The sequence below is a fragment of the Nyctereutes procyonoides genome, unplaced genomic scaffold, assembly GCF_905146905.1.
Source record: "Nyctereutes procyonoides isolate TBG_1078 unplaced genomic scaffold, NYPRO_anot_genome, whole genome shotgun sequence".
NCBI classification, from domain to species: Eukaryota; Metazoa; Chordata; class Mammalia; order Carnivora; family Canidae; genus Nyctereutes; species Nyctereutes procyonoides.
This window is the reverse complement of record NW_026575134.1, coordinates 20202207-20223894: the sequence shown is the minus strand read 5'-3', so window position 1 is coordinate 20223894 and position 21688 is coordinate 20202207. Positions and strand designations below refer to the sequence as shown.

The following is a 21688-nucleotide window of genomic DNA, read 5'->3' as shown; positions in this document are numbered from 1 at the left end:
GTTTTTTCTCTTATTGATATGATCTATCACATTGATTGCTTTACGAGTGTTGCACCAACCTTGCATCCCGGAGATAAATCCCACTTGGTCATGGTGGATAATCTTCTTAATGTATTGTTGGATCCTATTGGCTAGTATCTTGGTGAGAATTTTTGCATCTGTTTTCATCAGGGATATTGGTCTATAATTCTCCTTTTTGGTGGGGTCTTGTCTGGTTTTGGAATTAAGGTGATGCTGGCCTCATAGAACGAGTTTGGAAATATTCCATCCCTTTCTATATTTCGGAGCAGCTTTAGTAGAATAGGTGTTGTTTGTTCTCTAAATGTTGATAGAATTCCCCTGGGAAGCCATCTGACCCCGGACTTTTCTGTCTGGGAGGTTTTTGATGACTGCTTCAATTTCCTCCCTGGTTATTGGCCTGTTCAGGCTTTCTATGTCTTCCTGTTCCAATTGCGGTAGTTTGTGGTTTTCCAGAAATGCATCCGTTTCTTCTAGATTGTCTAATTTATTCTCATATAGCTGCACATAATATGTTTTTAAAATCGTTTGTATTTCCTTGGTATTGGTTATGATCCCTCCTTTTTCATTCATGATTTTATTCATTTGAGTCTTTTTTTTTCTTTTTAATAAGGCTGGCTAATGATTTGTCTATCTTATTCATTCTTTCAAAGAACCAACTTCTGGTTTTATTGATCTGTTCCACAGTTCTTCTGGTCTCTATTTCATTGAGTCCTGCTTGAATCTTAATTAACTCTCTTATTCTGCTTAGTGTAGGTTTTTTTTTTTTAAATATTTATTTATTCATGAGAGACAGAGAGAGAGGGAGAGAGAGAGAGAGAGGCACAGACACAAGCAGAGGGAGAAGCAGGCTCCATGCAGGGAGCCCGAAGTGGGACTCGATCCCGGGTCTCCAGGATCGCGCCCTGGACCAAAGGCAGGCGCCAAACCGCTGCGCCACCCAGGGATCCCCCACATCTTCTTTATCCATTCATATTTCGATGGACACCGAGGCTCCTTCCACGGTTTGGCTATTGTGGACATTGCTGCTGTGAACATCGGGGTGCAGGTGTCCCGGTTTTCACTGCATCTCTCTCTTTGGGGTAAATCCCCAGCAGTACAATTGCTGGGTCATAGGGTAGCTCTATTTTTTAACTCTTTGAGGAACCTCCACACAGTTTTCCAGAGTGGCTGCACCAGTTCACATTCCCACCAACAGTGCAGAGGGTTCCCCTTTCTCCACATTCTCTCCCACACTTGTTGTTTCCTGTCTTGTTAATTTTCCCCATTCTCACTGGTGTGAGGTGGTATCTCATTGTGGTTTTGATTTGTATTTCCCTGATGGCAAATGATGCGGAGCATTTCCTCATGTGCTTATTGGCCATGTGTAGGTCTACTTTGGTGAAATGTCTGTTCATGTCTTCTGCCCATTTCATGACTGGATTGTTTGTTTCTTTGGTGTTGAGTTTAATAAGTTCTTTATAGATCTTGGATCCTAGCCCTTTATCTGATATGTCATTACAAATATCTTCTCCCATTCTGTCTTTTAGTTTTGTTGACTGTTTCTTTGCTGTGCAGAAGCTTTTTATCCTGATTAAGTCCCAATAATTCATTTTTGCTTTTGTTTCCCTTGCCTTCATGGATGTATCTTGCAAGAAGTTACTGTGGCCAAGCTCAAAAAGGGTGTTGCCTGTGTTCTCCTCTAGGATTTTGATGGAATCTTGTCTCACATTTAGATCTTTCATCCATTTTGAGTTATCTTTGTGTCTGGTGTAGGAGAATGGTCTAGTTTCATTCTTCTGCATGTGGCTGTGCAATTTTCCCAGCACCATTTATTGAAGAGACTGTCCTTTTTCCAGTGGATAGTCTTTCCTGCTCTAGTTGACCATAGAGTTGAGGTCCCATGTCTGGGTTCTCTATTCTGTTCCATTGATCTATGTGTCTGTGTTTGTGCCAGTACCACACTGTCTTGATGACCACAGCTTTGTAGTATAACCTGAAATCTGGCATTGTGGTGCCCCCGGCTCTGGTTTTCTTTTTCAATATTCCCCTGGCTATTCAGGGTCTTTTCTGATTCCACACAAATCTTAAGATGATTTGTTCCAACTCTATGAAGAAAGTCCCTGGTATTTGGATAGGGATTTCTTTGAACATGTACATTGCCCTGGGTAGCATAGACATTTTCACAATATTAGTTCTTCCAATCCATGAGCAGGGAATATTTTTCCATCTCTTTGTGTCTTCCTCAATTTCTTTTAGAAGCGTTCTGTAGTTTTTAGGGTATAGATCCTTTACCTCTTTGGTTAGGTTTATTCCTAGGTATCTTATGCTTTTGGGTGCAATTGTAAATGGGATTGACTCCTTAATTTCTCTTTCTTCAGTCTCATTGTTAGTGTATAGAAATGCCACTGATCTCTGGGCATTGATTGTGTATCCTGCCACGCTACCAAATTGCTGTATGAGTTCTAGCAATCTTGGGGTGGAGACTTTTGGGTTTTCTATGTATAGTATCATGTCATCTACGAAGAGGGAGAGTTTGACTTCTTCTTTGCCAATATGAATGCTTTTTATTTTTTTGTTGCCTAATTGCTGAGGCGAGGACTTCTAGTACTATGTTGAACAGCAGTGGTGAGAGTGGACATCCCTGTCTTGTTCCTGATCTTAAGGGAAAGGCTCCCAGTGTTTCCCCATTGAGAATGATATTTGCTGTGGGCTTTTTGTAGATGGCTTTTCAGATGTTGAGGAATGTTCCCTCTGTCCCTACACTCTGAAGAGTTTTGATCAGGAATGGATGCCGTATTTTGTCAAATGCTTTCTCTGCATCCATTGAGAGGATCCTATGGTTCTTGTTTTTTCTCTTATTGATATGATCTATCACATTGATTGCTTTACGAGTGTTGCACCAACCTTGCATCCCGGAGATAAATCCCACTTGGTCATGGTGGATAATCTTCTTAATGTATTGTTGGATCCTATTGGCTAGTATCTTGGTGAGAATTTTTGCATCTGTTTTCATCAGGGATATTGGTCTATAATTCTCCTTTTTGGTGGGGTCTTGTCTGGTTTTGGAATTAAGGTGATGCTGGCCTCATAGAACGAGTTTGGAAATATTCCATCCCTTTCTATATTTCGGAGCAGCTTTAGTAGAATAGGTGTTGTTTGTTCTCTAAATGTTGATAGAATTCCCCTGGGAAGCCATCTGACCCCGGACTTTTCTGTCTGGGAGGTTTTTGATGACTGCTTCAATTTCCTCCCTGGTTATTGGCCTGTTCAGGCTTTCTATGTCTTCCTGTTCCAATTGCGGTAGTTTGTGGTTTTCCAGAAATGCATCCGTTTCTTCTAGATTGTCTAATTTATTCTCATATAGCTGCACATAATATGTTTTTAAAATCGTTTGTATTTCCTTGGTATTGGTTATGATCCCTCCTTTTTCATTCATGATTTTATTCATTTGAGTCTTTTTTTTTCTTTTTAATAAGGCTGGCTAATGATTTGTCTATCTTATTCATTCTTTCAAAGAACCAACTTCTGGTTTTATTGATCTGTTCCACAGTTCTTCTGGTCTCTATTTCATTGAGTCCTGCTTGAATCTTAATTAACTCTCTTATTCTGCTTAGTGTAGGTTTTTTTTTTTTAAATATTTATTTATTCATGAGAGACAGAGAGAGAGGGAGAGAGAGAGAGAGAGGCACAGACACAAGCAGAGGGAGAAGCAGGCTCCATGCAGGGAGCCCGAAGTGGGACTCGATCCCGGGTCTCCAGGATCGCGCCCTGGACCAAAGGCAGGCGCCAAACCGCTGCGCCACCCAGGGATCCCCCACATCTTCTTTATCCATTCATATTTCGATGGACACCGAGGCTCCTTCCACGGTTTGGCTATTGTGGACATTGCTGCTGTGAACATCGGGGTGCAGGTGTCCCGGTTTTCACTGCATCTCTCTCTTTGGGGTAAATCCCCAGCAGTACAATTGCTGGGTCATAGGGTAGCTCTATTTTTTAACTCTTTGAGGAACCTCCACACAGTTTTCCAGAGTGGCTGCACCAGTTCACATTCCCACCAACAGTGCAGAGGGTTCCCCTTTCTCCACATTCTCTCCCACACTTGTTGTTTCCTGTCTTGTTAATTTTCCCCATTCTCACTGGTGTGAGGTGGTATCTCATTGTGGTTTTGATTTGTATTTCCCTGATGGCAAATGATGCGGAGCATTTCCTCATGTGCTTATTGGCCATGTGTAGGTCTACTTTGGTGAAATGTCTGTTCATGTCTTCTGCCCATTTCATGACTGGATTGTTTGTTTCTTTGGTGTTGAGTTTAATAAGTTCTTTATAGATCTTGGATCCTAGCCCTTTATCTGATATGTCATTACAAATATCTTCTCCCATTCTGTCTTTTAGTTTTGTTGACTGTTTCTTTGCTGTGCAGAAGCTTTTTATCCTGATTAAGTCCCAATAATTCATTTTTGCTTTTGTTTCCCTTGCCTTCATGGATGTATCTTGCAAGAAGTTACTGTGGCCAAGCTCAAAAAGGGTGTTGCCTGTGTTCTCCTCTAGGATTTTGATGGAATCTTGTCTCACATTTAGATCTTTCATCCATTTTGAGTTATCTTTGTGTCTGGTGTAGGAGAATGGTCTAGTTTCATTCTTCTGCATGTGGCTGTGCAATTTTCCCAGCACCATTTATTGAAGAGACTGTCCTTTTTCCAGTGGATAGTCTTTCCTGCTCTAGTTGACCATAGAGTTGAGGTCCCATGTCTGGGTTCTCTATTCTGTTCCATTGATCTATGTGTCTGTGTTTGTGCCAGTACCACACTGTCTTGATGACCACAGCTTTGTAGTATAACCTGAAATCTGGCATTGTGGTGCCCCCGGCTCTGGTTTTCTTTTTCAATATTCCCCTGGCTATTCAGGGTCTTTTCTGATTCCACACAAATCTTAAGATGATTTGTTCCAACTCTATGAAGAAAGTCCCTGGTATTTGGATAGGGATTTCTTTGAACATGTACATTGCCCTGGGTAGCATAGACATTTTCACAATATTAGTTCTTCCAATCCATGAGCAGGGAATATTTTTCCATCTCTTTGTGTCTTCCTCAATTTCTTTTAGAAGCGTTCTGTAGTTTTTAGGGTATAGATCCTTTACCTCTTTGGTTAGGTTTATTCCTAGGTATCTTATGCTTTTGGGTGCAATTGTAAATGGGATTGACTCCTTAATTTCTCTTTCTTCAGTCTCATTGTTAGTGTATAGAAATGCCACTGATCTCTGGGCATTGATTGTGTATCCTGCCACGCTACCAAATTGCTGTATGAGTTCTAGCAATCTTGGGGTGGAGACTTTTGGGTTTTCTATGTATAGTATCATGTCATCTGCGAAGAGGGAGAGTTTGACTTCTTCTTTGCCAATATGAATGCTTTTTATTTTTTTGTTGCCTAATTGCTGAGGCGAGGACTTCTAGTACTATGTTGAACAGCAGTGGTGAGAGTGGACATCCCTGTCTTGTTCCTGATCTTAAGGGAAAGGCTCCCAGTGTTTCCCCATTGAGAATGATATTTGCTGTGGGCTTTTTGTAGATGGCTTTTCAGATGTTGAGGAATGTTCCCTCTGTCCCTACACTCTGAAGAGTTTTGATCAGGAATGGATGCCGTATTTTGTCAAATGCTTTCTCTGCATCCATTGAGAGGATCCTATGGTTCTTGTTTTTTCTCTTATTGATATGATCTATCACATTGATTGCTTTACGAGTGTTGCACCAACCTTGCATCCCGGAGATAAATCCCACTTGGTCATGGTGGATAATCTTCTTAATGTATTGTTGGATCCTATTGGCTAGTATCTTGGTGAGAATTTTTGCATCTGTTTTCATCAGGGATATTGGTCTATAATTCTCCTTTTTGGTGGGGTCTTGTCTGGTTTTGGAATTAAGGTGATGCTGGCCTCATAGAACGAGTTTGGAAATATTCCATCCCTTTCTATATTTCGGAGCAGCTTTAGTAGAATAGGTGTTGTTTGTTCTCTAAATGTTGATAGAATTCCCCTGGGAAGCCATCTGACCCCGGACTTTTGTGTCTGGGAGGTTTTTGATGACTGCTTCAATTTCCTCCCTGGTTATTGGCCTGTTCAGGCTTTCTATGTCTTCCTGTTCCAATTGCGGTAGTTTGTGGTTTTCCAGAAATGCATCCGTTTCTTCTAGATTGTCTAATTTATTCTCATATAGCTGCACATAATATGTTTTTAAAATCGTTTGTATTTCCTTGGTATTGGTTATGATCCCTCCTTTTTCATTCATGATTTTATTCATTTGAGTCTTTTTTTTTTCTTTTTAATAAGGCTGGCTAATGATTTGTCTATCTTATTCATTCTTTCAAAGAACCAACTTCTGGTTTTATTGATCTGTTCCACAGTTCTTCTGGTCTCTATTTCATTGAGTCCTGCTTGGATCTTAATTAACTCTCTTATTCTGCTTAGTGTAGGTTTTTTTTTTAATATTTTATTTATTTATTCATGAGAGACAGAGAGAGAGGGAGAAAGAGAGAGAGAGGCACAGACACAAGCAGAGGGAGAAGCAGGCTCCATGCAGGGAGCCCGAAGTGGGACTCGATCCCGGACTCTGGGATCATGCCCTGGGCTGAAGGCAGTGCTAAACCACTGAGCCATCCGGGCTGCCCATTGGTATAGGTTTTACTTGCTGTTCTTTCTCCAGTTCCTTTAGGTGGGAGGTTAGCTTGTGTATTTGAAGTTTTTCCAACTTTATGAGAGAGGCTTGTATTGTGATGTATTTCCCTCTTAGGACTGCTTTTGCTGTATCCCAAAGATTTCAAATGGTTGTATCTTCATTCTCATTAGTTTCCATGAATCTTTTTAATTCTTCTCTAATTTTCTGGTTGACCCATTCATTTTTTTTTTATCAGGATGCTCTTTAACCCCCACGTGTTTGAGTTTCTTCCAAATGTCTTCTTGTGACTGAGTTCTAGTTTCAAAGCATTGTGGTCTCAAAATATGCAGGGAATAATCCCAATCTTTTGTTATCGGTTGAGACCGGATTTGTGACCCAGTATGTGGTCTATTCTGGAGAAAGTACCATGTGCACTTGAAAAGAATGTGTATTCAGTTGTGTTTGGATGCAAACTTCTGTAAATACCCGTGAAATCCATCCAGTCCAGTGTACCATTTAAAGCTCTTGTTTCTTTGGTGATACTGTGCTTAGAAAATCAGTCATTTGCAGAAAGTGCCATGTTGGAGTCTCCCAGTATTAGTGTATTATTATCCAAGTATGTCTTTACTTTGGTTATTAATTGATTGATATACTTGGCAGCTCCCACATTAGGGGCATAAATATTCATGATTGTCCTTTTGTTGGACAGATCCTTTAAGTATGATATAGTGTCCCTCTTCATCTCTTACTACAGTCTTTGGCATAAACTTTAACTTACCTGATATGAGGATTGCTACCCCAGCTTTCTTTTGAGGACCATTTGAATGGTAAATGGTTCTCCAACCTTTCATTTTCAGGCTGATGGTGTCCTTAGGTCTAAAATGAGTCTCTTTTAGACAGCATATAGATGGGTCTTGCTGTTTATCCAGTCTGAAACCCTGAGCCTTTTTTTTCTCATTTTTTCTCTTTTTTTCTTTTTTCTCTTCTTCTTTGGGATTCTTGGCCTTTTAAAATGGGAAGGGAGAGAGAATATAATCTCTCATAGTGACCCAGAGCAGTGTTCCCCTGGGTTCCGGGTGTGTGCTGGTCGTGTTTTAGAAGGTACTAACTTCACCATTGAAGAACAAAACGAGACAGAGAAAACAGAAAACACAAAACAAACAAACAAACAAAAAACATATCTCGTATATCTCCCAAAATTGAGTATGTTGAAGGGAATCCAGATGTGGAAAATATATCTAAGACCTGTAGTTGTAGAAATATGAAAGTCAAAAAGGAAGAATCTTAAAAATAAAGAACTGGGAAAATATTCTAGTTAAGGTGGGAAAAGAAAAAAAAATTGGAAATTTACAGTCTGATAGAAAAGCGAGTTGTACTGAAAAAAGGAAAAAAAAAAAGAGGGGGACCCTCTGGTTCTATAAACTGTAAATCCCTCGCCTTCCCCTGGAGCTTTCCAGCGTTTCTGGGTCCACATCTGGCTCTTCCCCTGTCTTTCTAGGGGGTCTTGGCAGGGGGGGGCTGCTGTACTGACTCTCAGGTGTGTGCACCTGGGGAGATGCCCTGCTTCCTACCCGGCCTGGTGCCGGGCTCAGGGGGAGCTGTGGACCCATGAGGCCCCTGTCTTGGTGACCCCAGGACCTGGGGCCGCCCCCCCCCCAGCATCCTGCCGGGCTCCCAGTTGAGTGCGGCCCCCGCTGTCTGGGCCTCAGGGCGGGGCTCTCCCGTCCCCCGGCTCTGCCCCTGTAGCCCTGCTCCTCCCGGGACCCCTCTTCCCTATTTTTTTTTTATTTTCCCCGCCTCCGAGCTGTTTGGGCCGCAGCAGGTGCGTGTGGCCGGGCCCTTGTCCCCCTGCCCCCCCACCTGCTTGCCCCGCCCCCCGAAAGTCAGAATTCAATGACACATTTTTATGGTAGAACCAGGCACATGCTAGGCATTCAACAGTTACGTGCTCCAATTTGGGGATTTTGCATTTCTATGGTTTTATTTAAACTTGATTTTCAAGTAGAAGTGTCACCAATACTGAAAGTAACATATTTTTGCAAGAGTTTCAGATAAGTTGACATCCAGTTTTACTAGGTAGAAAAATATATTTTTATCCTTGATGGTCTTAAAAGAAAGGGGAATCCAGTCATCATTACCAGCAAAACAAAACAAAACAAAACTGAATAGAAAGACAAGCAATAAATAAAAGGAGTGTTCTTGCTTTTTTGCAATGAGTCAAAATCAAGTAATGCATTATCTTTTTATTAGTCTCTTTTTATAGCTGCTTTTGGGGGTAATATTTCATAAATGCATGAATAAAGTATGTTTGTTGTTGCTTCTTTCAAAAGAAATGATGATTTGTGTGAAATACTGCTCTCATAGTTAAGTTAAAACATTAGGTTAAAAACAGGAGCCTGTTGTCTAATTTGAGAATACTTTTTTTTTTTTCCAGAGCTGATAGCTTTATCTTTGGGAATCCCTGTAGTCAAGATTCCCTTTCTTGCAGTTTTATTTTAACTGATCATACACAGTTTCTGCTCATTCTCTGCTCAAGACATGGGTCACCGCTGTCACGGAAAGTGCCAGTGATCCTTACAAACTGCAGCAGGGAACCATAAAACTCTGTTGTGACCTTTTAAAAGAAATGAAAAGAATATAATGTTTATGATAACATGACCTAAGACAAAGATGGTTTTATGCCCTCGTTCTTCACACACATATGCACATGGGCGCGCACGCACACAGTGCACACACAATAAGACACAGATCTTGCCCTAGCTGTCATAATTTCAAAGCTTTCAATGTAGGGTTTTTCATGTATTTTATTTCCTTAGACGTTTCCAAGGTCCTTGGTGATGAATTGCTAATAGAAATTAGGGAACACCTGCAACCACATTCATCCATTTTAATTGTGACGTGTCTTGCACAACATCCCCAAATATTTTTTTCCCTTCAAATTTATACATGTGCTACTTATCTTACAAGAAAAATAGTACAAATTGTTACCCGGGCTGATCCTAAGGAAACTGATCAGTAAAAAAGAGACATTTCAAAGTGTTTTAATTATACCTAGCGCTTTCAATGCTTTGAGATTATTTACTTTTGAATATGGGATAAGAAATGCATTTTAAGTTATAGAGCATAGTTTGAAACTTCTAATATCAGATACACACACTTTTTATCCTCATAGGGTTTAGGAATTGTTCTGGCAAAAAATCTAAGTCTTGTTCTTCTGTTTATATTTATTATTATTTAGTAGGTTTTAATTTTTTAGTTGGTGACATTTTAAAGTAGAGTTTATTTTTTATTAGGAATTATTTTGAGGGACACCTGGCTGGCTTAGTCAGTAACACATCTGACTCTTAATCTCGGGGTCATAAATTCAAGCCCCACATTAGATGTAGAGGTTATTTTAAAAATAAGAATTATTTTGAATCTTTCAGTTAGGGCTCATAGGATACAAAATGTAAATGTGAAATAGGCTTTCTCTTTCTTTCTTTCTTTCTTTCTTTCTTTCTTTCTTTCTTTCTTTCTTTTTCTTCCTTTTTTTCATTTTAGAGAGGAATTGTGGGGGGGGGGTAGGGGCAGAGAGAAATCAGAGAATCCCAAGCAGAATCCATGCTCAGCATAGAGCCCAACATGGGTCTCGTTCTCACAACCCTGAGATCAAGACCCGAGCGGAAATCAAGAGTCTGTTGTTTAATCCACTAAGCCGCCCAGGCATCTCTCAAATGAACTCTTATTGATGTTTCTTAACAGAATATAACCATGGTCCAGTATCTGTTGATGATAATGCATCTTTCCAAATTATATACTCTTAGTTACATGCTCATACTTAAAAGTAATGACTTGATATTTATGATAGAGCTCGTTAATTATTGTAATAGAAACATACTTTGGTGAGGAAATATATTTTTACTTTATCAAATAATTTACACATTTGCTTTAACCCCACATCATCAATTCTCAACTAGTTTCCTTTAAGCCTAAAATGTACATGGTTGGTAGAGTGGCAAAATTACATACCTAGAAGGTAGATGTTCAAGTGACATGTAAAACTATCTTAACTAAAAATACTGGCATAAATTATATTTTCTGCTTGTATTACATTTATTGGGCATCTCTGTTTTTGGCAATCTCATTGGAACTATAAGTAAATTTTTGTGTTTGCTTAAGTTTATTTGGACCATCTAATTTCATACTTTTCCCTGAATTTTAAGAATATCCAAAAAAATTTCCCAAGTGAGTGTGTATAGATGTAAAAACAGTGGAATTATTCTGTGAATAGGTGTCCACAATTGATCTGAGACCACAGTTATATTTCTACTTTGAAAATTATTTCAGGGATCCCTGGGTGGCGCAGCGGTTTGGCGCCTGCCTTTGGCCCAGGGCGCGATCCTGGAGACCCGGGATCGAATCCCACATTGGGCTCCCGGTGCATGGCGCCTGCTTCTCCCTCTGCCTATGTCTCTGCCTCTCTCTCTCTCTCTCTCTCTCTCTGACTATCATAAATAAATAAAAATTTAAAAAAAAGAAAATTATTTCAAATTGTAGGTAAAACATTTTACTTTGAAATCTCTCACAGCTACAGATCGAATCTAAGTTTCTAATTCTAGTGTTTGTAATACAATTACCATAAAAATTCATTTGTAATAATATTTTTTTCTCAGATAATCAAATCATCATGTGCCAAGGTTATCCAAAACATGAGACTGTCACTTTATAATGTTGGTTTGAAGATTTAAGTAATATTCTTAAGGGCCAAACTTAAAATTATGTATTAATATTTGAAGGATACACACATAGTTCAGAAACAGAATTTATGACTTTATAAGGCAATTGGACAAGGGCACCCGGTTGGCTCAGTAGCTGAGCATCTGCCTTTGGCCCAGGGCATGACCCTAGAGTCCTGAGATTGAGTCCCACATCAGGCTCACTGCGTGGAGCCTGCTTCTCCCTCTGCCTGTGTCTCTGCCTCTTTCTGTGTCTCTTATGAATAAATAAATAAAATCTTAAAAAAAAAGACACTTGGACATACTCTTCTTCTTCTTCTCTTATAGTTATGACTGTACCAAATAATTACAAAATATAAGATGTCCCTGCTAGTTCATTTTTAATTATATATAATCTCAATTTAAACATATGAGATTTGGAATATAGCTAAATATATACAGTCTCGTTTTAATGACTAAATAGTACATAAGTAGTATTCTAAATGCTAAGTAAGTGGTCATATGTTTAAATGTCTTTCTTTCCTGCATCTTATTGTTTTTTGGTTTTTGTTTTTTTTCTTTTGGTTTAGATCGAGGCACTGTGCAAAAGGTGGTTGTCCTTCCTGCTAACAGCTCTGCCAGGGGTGAACTCATTCTGGAGGAGTTAGAAGTCTTTAAGGTTTGAGCATCTCTTCTATTAATCTTAGAACGTGCATGATGGATGGAAATCTTTAATCTTAGGGCCACTTGGGAGGAAAAAAATATTTGATAAAAGATCAAATAAATATCCTAAGTTTTTGAGGGTAGGAAACACCAGATAAAATGAGACATACAGAACAAATAATTTCTGAAGTTTTCCTTTTTTAACATTTCAAGTTATCTTAACATTAAAAGATTCGTTTTTTTCAGCTATTATCACAACTCGAAGAATTTTGGTCATCATTATTTTTATAAATGATTTCTTATGGTCAGGGTCTAAAAGATTTGCCGGCGAAGGGCTTTTATCATTTGCTTCACAAGCCACTAAAGCCCAAATGCTTTACATTATTGATTGTTAGATAAACTTTCTCATGTTTTTTTTGTGCAAGAATTTTAAGAAAAACTGCTTTGTTTTTTCTTGTTTTATTGCTTTCAACTCAAATGTCACTCAAGTTACATAAAACAAATGTTGTCTCTTTACCACTCAAAATTTCATGTTCTGCTGAGCTTCAGATTTCCTTGTTCTTCCCTTTGTTCTTAAATTTGGGTTTAACAAAAAGAAGAAGAAAGCAAAACAATGCACAACACCAACAAAAAGGCACACAGGGCAGTTCAGTCCTGTAAGGCATCACCTGCTCAGTGTCGAGTACCTATTCCTCATGTGTCTGTAACCTGGGGGGAGGGGGGGGAAGCAGATCTGTGGTGTCATGCACACCCTTCTCTCCTTAAGATGTAAGCCATTGTAGTTCAAGTGATTTCTCTGATAAACATTTGGAAAGATGGATAAAACACAGCCAGAGGAGCCACTAGGGTTGCAAACATACTTAGGGCAGAGCTGCGGCCCTTGGTCAAAAGCACTGGGTTCTTTGACATCACCATGAACCCTGAGCCCTTGGGCTGCATCTTCTTCAAGCTGTTTGCAAAGTTTCAAAAGCAGCAGAGAACTTGAGTGCTCTGAGCACTGGGGAGAAAGGATTTGGTTATAAAGATGGCTGCTTTTTCAGGATTATTCCAGGATTTATGTGCCAGCGTGGGTGGCTTCACACACCATGATGGCACTGGCAGCAAGTCCATCTATGGGGAAAAGTTTGATGATGAGAATTTCGTCTGAAGCACATGGGTCCTGGCACCTTGTCTGTGGCAAATACTAGGCCCAACACAAATGGTTTCCAGTTTTTCATCTGCACAGACAAGACTCAACGGTTGCATGACAGGCATGTGGTCTTTGGCAAGGTGAGAGAGGGCAGGAATATGAGGGAAGCCGTGGACCACTTTGGGTCCAAGAACGAACGGCAAGACCAACAAGAAGATCACCATTGCTGACTGTGGGCAAATCTACTAAATCTGACTCCTGTTTTTTCTTAACTACTAGGCTCTTCCTTCTGTAGCTCAGGGGAGCACCCCTTTACCCCAGTCTGCTCGAAAGATCCTGCAGTCTTGGTGCTTTGGCTGCAGTTCTGTGGGTTCTGTATTTTCCTTATTCCTTTCTAAGTCTAGCTAGATTGCAGAGTTAAGTTTCTGATTATGAAATAAAAACTAAAAACAACAACAAAACAAAACAAACAAACAAAATGACCCAGGGACATCAAAAGACCAGTCAGCCTTTATCTGAGTAAAATTAGCACTTGAGGACTCCCAGGAGCAGACTATTGCTTGTTCAGTAAGTTGCTTTGCTTAGGTCCCACATGTTCCCACAGTCACCAAAATTATTGAATTTATAAGCATATAAGTGATCAAGATGCATATTTTTCAGACTATGCGAATACATTTTAAATGTAAAGAAATATTTTTTAAATGTAACCAAATGAAATCTGAGGGACTCTGGAAAAATTTTCCAGTATGTTATTACATTTGCAATTTTTAATGCTAGACTCACTTTGGCATAAGGTTCTTTGTGATTAGTGTGTTAATATTGTGCTTATAAGACGTTAACTATGTACATTCAAATACTTTTTCTATGCCTTCCTTTATCAAGGAATCGATGGTTTCACTAGATTAACTGAAATTGCATTATATACAAAATAGTTTTTCCTCATTCAATTCAATACAGACACCTTGGCTGGCCAAAATAACATAAAGTACCTTATTCTGGAGTTCGCTTGAGGGGAGCAAAAATGCCATATTGCACAACTTCATTTTTAAAGCTGAAATGTCATTTTTTGATAATCAGAAAACATTAAGTGAGTTTGACACAAACCCAAACATGTAAGTTATGGAAAGCTCTTAAAGAAATGTGAGTCACTCTGATCATGTGCTAACTACTTATGGTCTGTTATGTGAGTTATGCTAGTGTTATCATCAAGAAGAATAAACTCTCCGTGGAAAAACAGAGTCAGTCCAAATGCTCGTAGGGGACATCAGCCCAAGAGAGAGGCTAAAAAAGTTGAGGTTTTCTTGAGGACACGTGTGCCAGTGATTGATACAGCTGAACTGAGAGACACAGTTGCCAAATAATCACTTACTGTCTTCAACATGGTGTTTATGTCATATTTTCTGAAGTGAGATAAAAATAACTGGGTGTGTATGATACACTGTGATTAGCACCTGAGGAAATAATGCATTTGCATGGAAACAGATTCCTTAGGGAAGTGTCACACTGATATATTGCGGAAATCACAAGGTCACTTTTAAAAACCAGACACTTTGTTTTTATAGAGTGCAGAGCCTTAATCTCTTCTTTTAATCCTCTGGATTAAAATAAATTCAGAATATTTTCTGAAAAGACTTCCAACTTCCTCCACCTTAACTTGAATTGGAGGTACAGCTATCAGTAATAGCCCAGGTGGATATAAATTGCAATACTTTTATTTTTTTCGTGTGTGTGTGTATTTCTAAGCAGTGATCAAAACCTGTTGCAAGTGAGTGTTTAGATAATAACAGTATTTTCTCTTTTAAATGTGTGTAAGAACACACACTTGCAGAACATGAAATGATTGTAGGTAGAGTTAATTTTGAGAGCTTGCTCTCACTTGAGTTATTCGAATAAAACTTCACAGGTTTTGATCAGGTTATCACAAGTCTGATTTTTTAAAGGAACTAATAATATTTAAGAAGTAAAGTTTATGAATAGAGTGACTTTCAAAAACGATCACTATTTCAGAAAATTCATAGATGCTTTCACTAATTCACATTTATCAAAGAGGACATTTTCTAACAGTATTTCTTTGTTTGCAGCGGGAGAATTAATAAGTGTGATTCAGGCTAATACATCTTTCCAAAGCAACATTTGGCTGGTGCACGGTAGCATTTTATGCATAGTGCTTGTGTTGTGGAGGCATAACCTGGGGTCCGTTCCACAGCATCTTACCCCCAGCCAAGCTTAAGTTTTATTCATTGGATTCCATATACCGAGATACAATTTTTTCAGTTCTTCCAAATTTCTCAGGTTTTCATTTTTTCCCTAACAACTGTATTGATAATGTGTTATAATTACTACTTTAAGAAACAAATGGGCATATATTTGTATGACAAGCCATCCTTACTCCCAACAGAGGAAATGTACTTTAGGGACAAGTATTGCTAAACCTTGAAAGTATATGTGCATATATAGAGACATGACGATTTCCAGAATTTTAACAGAAAAGAGAACATTTTTAATGCAAATATTTTTAAAGGATTATTTGAACAGCTAACAATGTTTTTTTTTTTATTTTTCAGAATCATGCTCCTATAACAACAATGAAAATTTCATCCAAAAAGGTAAGACAACCGCATTTTTGTTTCCTTTACCTGTGAAAATTTTTGCTATTATGAAAAATGTATTTTGTAATTTTAGAAAAATTGATTTTTGTATTAGAAAAATAATTAATATGACTTACCATATACCACAAAGTCACCTTTAATTTTGATGCGTAATTTACAAGCTATTAATCGAAGACAAAATAGGTCTATTTTGTAAAAAAAAAAACCAGAAGAGCCGAATATTTAAATATATACAGTAAGATCTTCCAACATTTTGTATATCATATATTCTCAAATATTACAGTGTGTGAAGCCAACCAAAATAAAAATGATCTTTTTTGAATGAAGAATTTGGTGTAATGTTCGGCCTACTGCTGTAGCATCACCAACATTCTCAGGGGCTTGGAATGACTAATCAGTCTTCTTCTGAGTTCCTGTTGCTCTCACATGTTTGAAATGTGCAATGCATTCTTTTATGCTTATTTCTAAGGAAGTACTATTTCTTAGAGTTTATACATGTCATTAAAAAAAATCTGAATGTCTCAAGTCTAAGCCTTATAAGGATTCGGGTTTGAGGGAAGAAATGTTTGGCCATGATTATCAGAAATGTTTCATCTTCTAATTCGTGCCTGCACATGCAAATACACAGGGATCACAAAAAGGAAAAGCCTAAACCCAATCTCTACCTGTGCAACACATATGCCTCTCCAGCCCCCACGGTCTTCTCTCTGGAAGAAAGTTCTAAGGGGTGGAGTCGTAGGCTTCAGAGCAGGAGGGACATCCATTTGAATCCCGACTTGTCCATAAATTATGGATAAATCCTTAAATTTCACTGACCTAAGATTCTGCTTCTACAAGGTAATGCTTTTCTCACAAATGAGTTAATTTATATAAATTGCCTAGGATAAAGCACGTCCTTGGTAACTGCTGTGTAAAGAGCCCAAGACTTATTTTTCTTGGAATATGGAATAAAGGTTTTAAGTGTTAGCACAACTGATGACATAACGTTAGTGTTCCTTACCTTATTTGGTCTGTTACAGATGAAGAAGTATTCCACAGTCAGTCTGGTGCTCTTTTCACTTGACTCAATTTTATGAAGAAAAATAAATAGGGTACAATGGAGCTAACGATCTCATCTGTAAAAATGTTTGTATGGTGCATAACAAACATTTTCCCAAGTAACAAGAAGCCATTCGTCATTTCCCCCAATGTCCTAGGGAACTGATCCCAAGTCAGAATAGTCTTTGAAGTCAGCAGGGAAGCTCCTTGTTTACAGTAGTTTAATGAAAAGAGAAAGTATCGGAGCAAAATTAAAAATGGACAGAGCCATTTGTGTGGCCGAGTAGTCCAGTATACGATTACAGGGATACATGTCACAATTCAAGTTGTAATCCAGCTGGTATGCTCAGAGCTCATAATCCATTCCATTAAATTGCAATATGCAGCACACATATACACACAGGAGAACCTGAATATTAAATCTGTCTTCAACAACTTATATTGTAATTAAATATGTTACTTTCAATCATTAGATTCAAGGTAGGTAATTATTTGAGTTTCGGGGAACTCATTTGCACAACTGCATACTACATAATGCCTGCAGCGAGAAAGAAGTACAAATTGCCAGTGGCATTCTAAGTATATTTAAATGCCATGAATTTAGTATCTTCCCTAGTGTTCAAATTATTTTATTTTCTATTTTATGCTTTTTTATTCCCTAATTTATTCTTGCATTCCATACAGCAGAAAATAGTTAGATTAATAAAAGGTAATTTCTAGAGTGAAATTACCTGTTTTCTTCCCTTAAATAACAGATTCCTTATTTAATGTAGATGATGCATTCATTATATTATTTATGTACTCAATAAACACTTATTAGAAATGTTCCTAAAGAAATGATTATTGTCAAAATGTGCAGGGTTTTTTTTAATATAGTTTGAATGCCCAATTTCAGCCCAATTTCTGAAAAATTAATTGATCGGAATAAAATATTTTTTGTTAAACAGTAGGCTGAGATGTGATTCAAATGATTAATTAGAATTGGCAATGCATAAGCTGATAGTTTGTTAATTGGTAATTTATTCTACTATATTATTTAACATTCATTGAGTGTTTAGGAGTCAGAAACTATTCTAAGCGTTTAATGTGGAGTTAGCCCTTACATTTAGTTCTTAAAACAACTCAGTGGGGTAGGTACTACATTATCCCAGTTTCACCAAAGAGGAAGCTGAGATTCAGAAAAGTTACACAGCATATTGAGCTGGGAATGCCAGAAGTCTGCCTCCAGAACCCGGTGGACCAATGGTGCTCGTATTCATTTGAATTTTAAGTTGTATATAGGTGAATATGTATAGATGTCTCTGTGTTTGTGTGTGCACATGTGAATATATTCAAGTTCCAGCTAAGAGATTCTTCACTAACCTGAATTATACAGTATCACTTCTTTCTAAAATAAGCATCAGTTAGAAACTTATCCTTTCAACTCCTGAGAACCAATCTAAGCATGGATAAGAGAATTGGAGCAGTATCATAAGAAGTTCTTGATACTCTACAAATGAAAGAGAGTGAAATCTTTATTATGACTTAGGATGCTGAAGACCACTTGATCACGCAGAAAGTTTAAGACATGCCTAAATATAAATACAGATATTCTTCTAAGTAATTTAAAAATTACTCTAATGAGTAATATGTCACTTTCAAAGGCATGTGAAAAATGTTTTTTTAATTTACCTAATACTAACAGTGTGCCTTTTTTTCTAAACTTAAAAATGCCCTTTATTTAAGACTTGACTTTTTCAAATGTACAGGGTGGTGGGTTGCCAAATTTGAAGAAAAAGAAAGCTGCCTTGTGCATTCAGAAAATAAAGCAAACATCATAATTTAAATCTGTAATATATTAGCTCAAATCTGAGAGAACAATAAATCCCACTGTCTCAAATGTATTGCCATTCTACATAGGGCTCCAATATTTTTTTTAACAGGAAAGTGGTAATATTATAGGCATATTAACATTAGGAAATTCTATTTATTTTGGCTTTCATACCCTTTGTACTTTGCTTCTTGTTTTTAGTCCATTTTAAAATGAATCTAAGAGTGTGTAGACATATATTACAATGTGTTCCTGCTGAAAGTCCTCTTTTAATGTCCACATCTGAAATAAATCATAATCATTCCTCCAACAGCAACAGTTGTATGTGAGCTCCAATGAAGGGGTTTCCCAAGTGTCTCTGCATCGATGCCACATCTACGGTACAGCCTGTGCTGACTGCTGCCTGGCAAGGGACCCTTACTGTGCCTGGGATGGCCATTCTTGCTCTAGGTTCTACCCAACTGGAAAGCGGTGAGTACCAAACATTCAGCTGAAAATCAAAATTGATGTCACCAGACAATCGAGCAGGGCTCCACAATATTAGAAAGAAAAAAAAAATTCTATTGCAGTACTCTTTAAAAATGGTGCTAGAAGTAGTAGATTTATTTAGCATCATGTGTAGTCATTGAATGAAGTAAATGGCTGTGCTTTAGAACTTGAGATTCTCACAGATATGTGGGAATACTGTACTTTCAAAAAATTGGTTTCTCCTCTTAAAGCTTCTCTAGCAACACAACTCCCCCCTGTGACCCATCAAATATTTCAAGCAGCATTTAACATTCTTCACATTGCCTGATTTTTTTAAATGCTTCTAAACATTTTATTTTTTTTTAATTTTATTTATTTATGATAGTCACACACACAGAGAGAGAGAGAGGCAGAGACACAGCCAGAGGGAGAAGCAGGCTCCATGCACCGGGAGCCCGATGTGGGATTCGATCCCAGGTCTCCAGGATCGCACCCTGGGCCAAAGGCAGGTGCCAAACCGCTGCGCCACCCAGGGATCCCTTTTTAAATGCTTCTATATCTCATTAAATCCTGCCTTCCTAGGGTTTCCCTGCGCCATTTAATTCTCCTATATTCAGGTGTTTGTCCTAGTTCAGGCAACTGGAACATTGCTCCAAAATAGGTAGGCTGAATTGCTTTCAGAACCTCGATGACACGCTCTTGCTTGTTAAAATGGTGAGGGCTTATTTGCTGGTCAGATTGAGAGTAAGGCAGCCTGAGGCTGAGTGCCCTTTATTCAAGCAAAGATTTAGATGAGAAACTCTGAACCAACTTCCACCAATTGGAAGGGACCACCAGTAGTGACACAGATTATAGAACAAAGGAAATGCAGACTTTAGGGGCAGCCAGGATCACAGCCAGACTCAGCCATCTACAGTCATGGCGGCTGGCAGGGCCGAAACCTAACAAAATTAGAATCCACAGGAGAAGGCAAATAGGACCAGCCAGAAGCACTACTGATTTTCAAATAAAATCACGAGGGTGATGGTGTTTATAGCTTCTTTATGCTCTGTTAGAGATATTGGCCTTTAAGGACCTTGACAGATTAAAGCAACCGTAGCACTTCTGCATGTCAAGATTGTTCTGGTACTTTTATCTATAAGTTCAACAGTTTTTTATCATGGGACAATTATTTGCCAGGCAATGTTCTAGATAGAGCTAGGCATATAACATGAAAAATATCAAAAAAAAAAAAAAAAGAAAAAGAAAAAAGAAAAATATCCACAAAAAGACAAAAAATTCCTACCCCGAGGGATAATAAATTCTAGAGGGAGAAGACAGAAAATAAATAAATAAGGAAACCTAGTATATGAAATAATGATAAACTCTATGAATTTTATAAAGGGTAAAGAAGGGACATAGGGGATGCTGGGAAGCAGGGAATGGCAATGGTAAATGGGTTGGCCAGGGGAGGTCCTTCTGAGGGTGTGATATTTGAACAAGGACTTGAGCGTGATGAGGAATGGCACCAAGGCATTAACTGGAGAATAACATTCCAGAGAAAAGAACCAGCAGTCCTTAAAGCCGGAGTGTGGAGTGTGTCAAGATTGTTCAAGAAACATCACCAAGACTATAGGAGCTGTCATGGAATGAGAAAAAAAAAGGGAAGGAAGAAATGAGGTCAGAATGACAGTTGACTTAGGACTTAGTAAGTCATTGAAGGCTTTTTTTTTTTTTAAGATTTTATTTATTTATTCATGAGAGACAGAGGGAGAGGCAGAGACAGAGGCAGAGAGAGAAGCAGGCTCCTCACAGGGAGCCTGATGCGGGACTCGATCTCGGAAAGCCGGGATCACACCCTGGGCCAAAGACTGACGCTCAACCGCTGAGCCACCCAGGCCTCCCTGAAGGCTTTTATTTAGAGTGAAATGGAAAACTACTGAGGGCCTTTGAGCACATGAGTGATATGATTTGACTTTGGTTTTGAGAAGCCCATCTGGTTTGGTTTGGCCTAGATGGCAGCCCTGGGGTAGGAAGTGGCTGAGGAGAGAGGAGAGAGGAGTCGCAAGGCAGTGAGGGCATTGCACGTTCCAGGTGAGGTAGGACGGCTCGCACAGGAAGGCAGAGGTGGAGGTGGCAACGTGAGTGGTCTGACCCCGGAGGGAGCTCACAGAATGTGCTGGTGTATTACGTGTAGGACGTTAGAGAAATAGCGGACTCAGGCATGAGCCAAGTTCTCAGAACCGAGCATATGCAGATGTGACTTCCTGAGAAAGGTAAGACTGTGCGAGGAGCAGGTACGTGGAGGGAAAGATGATGCCAACAGTGCCCGTGAGGTAGACATTCAAGTGGGGAGGTTGAGTAAACAGAAATGTGAATTTGGAGCACACAGGTGCAGCCTGGGCTGGATAATTCGAAAGTCTTTTTGTTTTTAAAGACATGAAATGTGCAGAGAACTCACATTCTTTAAAACAGTATTTTTTAGTATCTGTGTTCAAAGATTCATGTCCTTCTTTGTCATTTTAAGATCTAGGCAGGAAGTCTAGAGGCTCTTTTGATTTTCACATAAAATTTATGGACCTCGTTACCCTGAGATCTTTTGCTTGCACTGGAGATCTGAACCTGGACACAAAGGATGAGGGAAGGAAATT

The 21688-nt window shown here is 38.7% G+C and overlaps 1 protein-coding gene across 2 annotated transcripts in view; it reads left to right on the top strand.

Annotated features, from left to right (window-relative positions):
• Positions 1–21688, top strand: part of SEMA3C (semaphorin 3C) — a 192490-nt gene that overhangs the window by 155854 nt on the left and 14948 nt on the right. For both annotated transcript variants that reach the window (XM_055301023.1, XM_055301024.1), the window contains exons 13-15: positions 11932–12020; positions 15698–15739; positions 18904–19061. In XM_055301023.1, the coding sequence (XP_055156998.1) occupies positions 11932–12020; positions 15698–15739; positions 18904–19061 (289 nt within the window). The remainder of the gene's footprint in view (positions 1–11931; positions 12021–15697; positions 15740–18903; positions 19062–21688) is intronic.